At 38.1% G+C, this 8,509-nt stretch overlaps 1 protein-coding gene across 2 annotated transcripts; it reads right to left on the minus strand.

Moving 5' to 3' along the window:
- Positions 1–211: 211 nt before the first annotated feature.
- LOC148850994 (BTB/POZ domain-containing protein At3g50780-like) lies at positions 212–7,699 on the minus strand. Of its 2 annotated transcripts, XR_016098690.1 has the most exons (3): positions 6,156–7,699; positions 586–1,808; positions 212–394 (listed from the first exon to the last, which is right to left on the minus strand). XR_016098690.1 is itself a non-coding variant. In XM_088942577.1 (2 exons), the coding sequence occupies exons 1-2, from the start codon at positions 6,789–6,791 to the stop codon at positions 825–827; spliced, it is 1,620 nt and encodes a 539-aa protein (XP_088798703.1). In that variant the 5' UTR covers positions 6,792–7,699; the 3' UTR covers positions 507–824. The 2 variants fall into 2 exon arrangements, 1 of the variants encoding a protein (XP_088798703.1); XM_088942577.1 differs by lacking the exon at positions 212–394 and having other exon boundaries at positions 507–1,808.
- Between the last annotated feature and the right edge of the window lie 810 nt (positions 7,700–8,509).

The following is an 8,509-nucleotide window of genomic DNA, read 5'->3' on the forward strand; positions in this document are numbered from 1 at the left end:
ATCTCTTTGTTCTTTTCTTTCGGTATTCAACAAAAAACCAACTCTTACTGGTTTGCTAAAGCACTGAGGTGCATTTCTGAAGTGGCACTCCGAGCCTGTCCATGCATGTGCTCCATGGACCAACTAACTAATTTTGGTTGTATGGGATAAATCCAAAGAATCAAACAACCAAATAAACCAGCCTAAATTACTACTTTTTCCAATATCATACCATAAAAAATAAATGATTGATACATGTTTTATCAGTTATTTACAAGAGAAACCAATCGGTCATTAAGGGGAATATGCAGTGCTTCATGGTGATTACAAATGTTTACGACCACGTCTCTAACCTGCTGCTCGGAGTTATGCCTCAAATGTTCAAGAGGGGCAGGGGAAAGATTTCATGTTCACACTGCAAAAGGTAGCAGCCATGGAAGTGAGTACCAAAAAAAAAAACCTTATACAGCATTCATCTGAGCAAACTCGACTTTACATATAAGCATTTGCAGTAAGGAATTCACAGATTCAATAAAAAACACAAAATCAAGATGCATATAATAGCTACTCTTAGCACCAATCCAGAAGAAATTACACAATAAGCACCTATCTATATTAGTCCTCTGGAGAAGTTAACAAAGCAAACAACCAGAGGAAGATCTGGTTCTCCTCCAGATGTGTCATTTTCCATGTTAATCTCTCTTCTGTAAGAGAATTACAAACCACAATTTAATATCCTTTACTTTCTCTATTCCCATCTTCGAAGACTTTATTCGGTCCTCTCTTCATACTTTGAGATAATTTCTTAGAACTTATGTCAGAAACTCCATCATCCCTGCAGATTTTTATGATAAAACATTCATATTTGATGTCGTTGAGTTTTCTGATTTTTCTGACTGGTCTAGGTTTCCCTGTGTTTCAACAAATGGCCTGATGAAGGTCCTCCTCCACCATACCTCAAAGGCCCTCTGAAGATTGGGACAATTGTCCCCTGCTTTCAAGAAACTTCCCAACCACGAAAGTAGAATACTCTGCTGGTTTTCCAGAGGGAGAGTAAGTATTGTCCGCCCCATTCCTTCCTCCACCACCTTCCTGTCAAAGGACCTGCAGCCATGTTGCAACCAGCTGTAGTCATCAATCAATGGCTGTAACCATGTCTGTAACAAGAGAAGTCTAGTATCCTTAGATGGAAGGATCTCCCCTTTTCCTATTCCCACAAATAACCTCGCTGTAATGCAGCTAATAAGGTGGCGAGACACAGCTGGCAGCCTTGAGTGCAAGGTTGCCAACTCTTGCTGGCTGGCCCAGATCAATGCAAATTCATCAGCTGCTTGCCGATCAGCTAAAATTTCAAGCAACCAGAGAAGATTATCAGCCTCCAGAGATATCTGCTTCACTACAGAACCTTTCCCATCCACAGATTTATCAGTAAATCCTGGTTCTGCAGCTTGCCTGAAAAGATGCAACAGTGAACTTAAGCAGCTTTGGCATGAATTGTATATATTTTCACTGCAAATGTCAGCCAAACCACCATTAGTGGGAACGTTGTTATTTTCCCTGAGGAGCCTCAGTACTAAGGATTTCATCTCACGTCGACCTCTCTCCTCATTGCTTTTGAGAACTAGATCCATTATGTGTGCTAGTGTGTCATTAGGGTGGTTGCAGATATCCAAAGACACCCTTTTCAATACAGGGGTGACTGTGATACTATCATTGCGGAGGCGTAAGACTGATGAAACTACTTTCTCCTCTTCTCCATCCCAAGGAACAGCTTCCAAGTATTCCAAACATGACTTTATGCACAAGCGGAAGCGAAGAAATTCTGCAACCTGCAAAGCATATTCACTTATGTATAGTTAGATGAAGCAAGTCATTGCATGTTTCCAATGTATTGCAAAGCATTCAAATTAAACACTGTTGAGGTTAAACAGAGAAAGCATTCAGGTTATTGATACCTATCAAGGAGATAAAGACCAATGAACTGGCTTATGGCTCTTATTATAAGGCATCCAATGGATAAAAGATGAGTCCTATTTTTTTTATGAATAAAGACGAGTCCTATTAATCCTTTCATTATAAGATCAGAAGCATTTCTAGAGCTTCGATATGCACAAGCAATTTTCAAAACTATTAGCCCATTATTGGTGGATTAAGGCACTACCAATGGAGTTTAAAAATTCCTAGGGGTGTCCTTCCAATCTTTCACAAAATTATTGGGAAATGTTAATTGGTTTTTTTTTCCTTTTTTTTTTTTGATGAATAACTGATTACTTCATTGAATTTAAAAGAAAGTATACAAGAGAAAGAGAGAGAGAGAGAGAGAGAGAGAGAGAGAGAGACAATCTCTCTTATCTCTCCCATTTAACTTTAGTTATAATTACAATTACATTTGAGCTCAATTTTTTTTCCTTTTTTCAAGCATCAGTTTGCTTAGCTTTTCATCATTCAAACTTGAAATATGATCCCATAGCTGTGGATCCCTAACTTATAGAGAATGAGGTTCATTGACTATAATCCAAAGCACAAGAACCAGTGAACTGGTTGACCTAGATGCTTTAAGTGCATCACCTCCAAGACCCTGCACAGCTGGAACAATGCCTGTTCACTTAGTTATCATTGACATTGTTGGTACTAGATGTTTAATATTTTGAAATTGATGAATACTTCTATGGAAATCGAAATATCAAATAAGGTGGATAATGCATGACTACCCACAATACTGATGATCCTTGTTCTCAGACATCAGATTAAGGAATAAAAGATCCTTAGGCTGGCTAGGCTGAAAAGCTCATTCAGATAGGTGACTAGATGAGGTAATGATATTGTCGAGTCTCTTGATAGGAGAGGGGTACAGACTACAGAGAGAATCTTTTATTGAGCTCCAGTCCTAGAGGTGCAACAGTCTGACTGTTCATGTACTTATGTGTGTGTGTGTGTATACCCATTTATGTCAGCCATTAGCTCTATGCAGGATCCATTAGCTCTGTGTATCGGTACTTTGAACAATACTCCCCCTATTATTTTTTTAGTTTTTTTAGTTTAAGTTTCATATATATATATATATATATATATTAAAAAATGGATTCCCGAAAACACCTGTAAACAGGTGTATTGGGAACCAAAAGATACGATATGATATGCCAGAGACGGGGCATATCGTATTGAAACTCTGATCCTTGTCTATAGTTAATAAAATAACTTCATATAGAGGACTCCAGGCCAGGGATACAACAACAGGATTGTTCATGCATGCCAGCTCTTACACTACTTAGTTAACCCAATCCTGTAAGGAATTGGAGATGTGTTCAGAAATCATGAAGGAACCATACTGCTTAGTCTTTTTGGACCTGTGGGAGACAAGTTTTCTTAAAGATCATAAATGCTTGCTCTTCTTCAAGGGTTAAAGTTGGCTTCTTCTTTTCTATGGAATAAAATGATAGTAGAAGGGAATTGCCAAACTGGATGGCTTCAGTTGAAAAAGGCCAATGGCAATTTAAGTTGCTTTCGAGAGAAGCAAAGGCATGCAAAATTGACTCTACATTATTCACTCTTGTTGGAAAGAGAGTAAACTGATGAATAGGTTTCTTGTGTTAGAACTTAGAACGCATCTCTGTTAAGCAAAACAGGGTCAAAACAGCATGCAAAATTTGACTCTACATTATTCACACGGGTATTTCTGTATTTGTTTTACCATGTACATTCTCAGTTGAACTCAAATTAGGAAAGCCAATGAAAAACCTAATTTGGTGATATAAAAACTAATCTGTTCATAGGACTATATCTGTTGAAATGAGAATAGTGAATTTTAGCAGGGGTTAGTCTGTGGATGTGGGCATGGATGATGGTGATGATGAGTCTGTAGATGTAGGCACAAATCACATAACCATGTTAAAACTTGTGTGTTTTCTGTTATGTTTTTTTCTTTATTTTCTTGGTCTCTGACACGACGTAAACACAGACAACAAAGTCAGTGACTCCAGTCCCAGGGGCACCATATCAAAATTGACTGGTTTATAGGTAAAGGAGTTACAACTTTAAGCTGGGTTGTAAGTTTTCATTAGATGTTTTCTGTTTAGTAATAATGCTTTGTATTGTCCTTGATAAATTCTGAATAGCAAGGCCCTCCTTTATTAATGAAATCTTTTAATCATGTTGTTGATTAAAATAAAAAGATCAATACTCAACATATAAACCCAAGTCACAGTTCTCTGTATCTCCTTCGATTCCTAGAAAGCTCAAATTTTCAAATCAAATAGGTCTGCATGTGTGTGTGTTTGAGTTATATTAATATGAAAGCAACTTTGTGGTGGGAAGCTTGTTGCAGGAGTAATCTCAATATGAAGTTATCAATATGAAAGCAACTTCTATCTAGATACAAGTAATTCATAATCTCAACTCAATAAAGCCTTATTCCAACTATTATGGAGCCAGTGACATGAATCTCATTTCACATTCCACTCTATCGAGGATTCGAGGGCATGTCCATTGGTGGTTATTTGGCTCTCCCTGAACCCCCCCCCCCCCCCGCCCACCCAACCATCTTCCAATTGGGTACCACTAGTTGGTTATGGAAAATACTCCTAATAAGGGTTATCGCCAAAAATAGAAAGGGCAACCAATTTTACTCGTTCATGCTTAAACTTCCACTAATTAGGTTACTTTAAAGCACAGCATGCTTTAGTGGGGCTTTTACATAAGAGTCTGGATCTGCTAGCCACAAGACACTATGTCTGCATACCTCAAGTACAACCCCTTTCAATGACAACATACATGTACCTCATTAGGGAAGCAAAATCCTTAGCCTGGCTAGGCTGAAAAGCTCATGCAGATAGGTGCATAGATGATGTAATGATATTGCTGAGTTTCTTGATAGGAGAGGGGTACAGAGAGAATCTTCTGTTGAGCTCCAGGCCTAGAAATGCAGCAGTAAGACTGTTCATGTACCCATGTACCCAATGCTCTCAAGCTGAAAATCTTGAGAGCACAGCATACTTTAATGGGCTTTTACAATAGAGCCCAGATCTGCTACCTACACACTCTAGCAACAAGACACTACCCACACCTACCGACAAGACACTACAGCCGCACATCTCAAACATGGAGTCCAAATCTGCTACCCACACAGCTTCCAACATGATCTACAGCCACACATCTCAAACATGTTTCATGCTTGTATGTTTTTTTATCAGTTGTTTCATGCTTGTATGTTATCATTGATGGGGTTGTACTTGAGATGTGCAGCCATCATGTTGGAAGCTGAGTAGGTAGCAGATCCAGTCTCTTAACTATACTGCTATAGAATACATGAAAATCAAAAAGATTCAAGTGACGGCACCAGTGTCATTAAAATAATGTATGATTAGAAATGGAATGCAAAAGAGGGGAGGGAAGGAGGGGAACATAATCATAGTTTTAACCTAACAGCTTCATACATGCGCTTTAACAAGTTTTATCACAAGGAGATGCTCAATTACATCTTGCAAAGTTCTAAGAGCTCCATATGTGAACATCTGCTAGATGTACCAGATAGAATTCTTGTTTTCTAATTCTTTCTAAACTTTTGATATTTGGAGTTATTCAATAAAGAAAGATAAAATGCATTTTTGTTAACATGCATTTGACATTCCTTATTTTAAGGACTTATCCTTTTTGCAGTTAAAAACTCAGTGTTCATAGGGGCATTTTAACTGCAAAAAGGAGATAAGTCCTTAAAATAAGGAATGCCAAATGTAGCCTTAGTAGGAGTGCACTGCTGCAGCCTAATTTCCTACTATAACATTTATATTCAGTAAGTCTCCATTAAAAGATTAAGGGGGTGTTCAACAACATGGTTGGTTTTGTTTTTGAAAACAAAAACAACTACCACATCAGCAAAAACAAAACCAAACATGTTGTCTTGCACCCCCAAAGTGCACTTATAAAACAGGAAAAAGAACACTTAATCATGAATTATAACAAATTAAAGTACCCTCACATCAACTAAGAGACAAAATAAAATAAATGCAGTCAATCAAAGCTAAAATTTTGAAAGGATGCTAATTTTCTTGAATTCAAGATCATACTTTGGCCATGAAGAGGAATGGAAATAAAGAACACCAGGGCCAAAATCATTAACTTATAATTCCATAACTGCAAAGATAGGTAGGGAAATCACTAGTGGATTTCTCATAAAATACCTTGAGAATACGAAGTACTCGTGAAATGCTTTGCTTGATTATTATCTGCTTCAATTCCTTGCAATACATCAACCCCACAGTTTCCACATAAATCTCCACATCCTCGCAGTCACCAATTTCAAGACAGGGCAAAGAGGAGTCTTGTTGAGAAAGCCTATCAGCAAAGAAACTGCTATTTTCCACAAGCACATCCTTGTGAACACTCATTGTTACAGAAACACCCTGCTTTCCAGATAAAACCACTTTCAAATCACTGGTTGCGGGTTCACCAAATGCAACTGCAACCTTCCGCTGCAAATTTTCGGTATTGGGCTTTGGCACTCTCTCGATAACCACAGGTGGACTAACGACAGCATTATCAGAGCTTACAGTTCTTTGATCATCCGAAACAATTCTCGATCTTGATGGGGGAGGAGTTGGTTTTCTCTCAGGTAAAGAGGTTTGCTTTTTCTGAACGGAGGTTTTGGGTGGTTGAGGGGAGGGTTTGGGCTTAGTTTGGGTGTTTTGAGTTTTGAGGGTCTTCTGAAACACAACGGGAGAGGGGCAGCACCAAAAACCTTCAGGTGTTACGGCAATAGGGACGTTTCTGATCTTGGTGTGACCTTGTTCTACTCTTGCAACTTTAAATTCGGCCATACTGGAACGTTGACGAAAAAATGCAGACGACAAACAATATTCAGAATGAAACCAGTGATATAGATCCCAAAATTACTTGAAATTCCTCTACAACCATCCTTAGTACCCTTAAATGTGTAGCTATCCAGATTCAGAACCAGGGATTAGAGCTCAAAAATAATTTTGCCTCCTTTCTAATCCTGAATATGATATCTCACAAGTCAGAAAATGGCAGAAATCCACAAACATTTCAAGAGCCCAGAATCTAAACTAGGTTTGCAATTAAGAAATCTAGATGACGAGCAAGACTGCAAATTTAAAAGCTAGAAAACCCAAATACAAAATGGAGTATATAGCAATACTTCGGCAACGAGGAACCTGGTCCGTATCATTAGAGAAGAGAAAAGAAGAGTACAAACTTTGTGCCAAAGATAAATCAGTGTAGTTGAAAAGAAGTTTGAAAAGTTCCTCCAAATGTCTAACTCAATGTCTTACTCAGTCATTGAAATCACGTCTTGGGTCACTCTGAAAACAGTAGAGAAAGCATTAAATCCAGAAAGAAACGATTTCCTGTCTCCCCCCATAACCGACTATCGCACAAGGTCTCACAAAATAAAACCAAAAAGAGCATAAACCGAGAAACGGATATATATAAATAGAACCACTTCAACCATGAAATGGTTCTCTTTTTAAACACACCCAAGAGGCCAAGACCAAGGATCTACTAACTCATAAACCAACAACATCTCGAGAGGAACGAGTTACTCTGTAACATCTAGAGATCCCTTATCTTAATTTCTCCACCCTGTTCTTAATGATTGAATCGAGCTCCAATGTCCAACATCAAGGAAACCAGGAATGGAGATTTACAGATCATACATGATGACGGTTATTTTTTTCTTTTAATTCACGTAAGGAAGCAATGCAGAAAAAAAAAATAAAGGTGGGTTGTGGGGTGGTTTTAAGTTTTAACTTTACCAGTTTGGAATGTTTCTGCTTTATCGGGACCAACCCGAAGGACATGTCTCACTGTCCGTCTCACACTTCACTCTCATTCATCAACCCACGCCATTTTATTTTTCTCTCTCTCCCCTCGTTCTTTACAGTTTAGTTTGTTTCCTCTCGTTGTCCTGCTTCGTAGGCATAGACTTCCTCCTTATCCCATTACCCCCGTGATTAGAGACAAAGAAGTTTCAAACCGTGGGATTGGAACCAGACCTAGATAGAATACCATGTGCCTGGATTGATGTCTTTAAGGCTCCATTTGGGATTCTACCAAACAATGAAAAGGGGAGCAAAGGTTGAGTTGTTTCGGAAATTAAGCAATTGTATCAAAAAAAAAAAAACTGTAGTTTTGACTTTTGATGTGAAAGATTCTAATCTAACGGCTCTAATAAGATGAAGAAATCCTGATTTTGTCCATGCAACAACTGTAATTTCAAAGGACCAAAAGTTACCCTCCATTCAGTAGAATGAAACAAAGCGAATACAGAAAGCCACAAGGCCCACAACCAAGTAAATACAAAACAGAAAGAGATGAACTAGTGTTCTTATCCTCAGGCAAAAGAAAATGTTAGTTAGGGCTTTATTAAATAAAAGCTAGAAGGGGATTATGCTAGCTGCTCTGAGTTTTTATGAATTATGGTAGCGGCAAAACCACATTAATAATAAGAAAAAACAAGAAAAGAATATTAGGATGAAGGAATAGATGTAGGATTTTAAAGGGTTTTGCAGTTTGG

The sequence above is a fragment of the Nelumbo lutea genome, chromosome 5 (assembly GCF_056320005.1).
Source record: "Nelumbo lutea isolate HS-2025 chromosome 5, American lotus-T2T, whole genome shotgun sequence".
Taxonomy (NCBI): domain Eukaryota; kingdom Viridiplantae; phylum Streptophyta; class Magnoliopsida; order Proteales; family Nelumbonaceae; genus Nelumbo; species Nelumbo lutea.

Coding starts and splice junctions, on each gene's coding strand:
- LOC148850994 (XM_088942577.1), bottom strand. CDS start 6,791: ATGGCCGAATTTAAAGTTGCAAGAGTAGAACAAGGTCACACCAAGATC. Junction 1,809..6,155: donor GAGTACTTCGTATTCTCAAG/GTATTTTATGAG, acceptor TATGCTTTGCAG/GTTGCAGAATTTCTTCGCTT.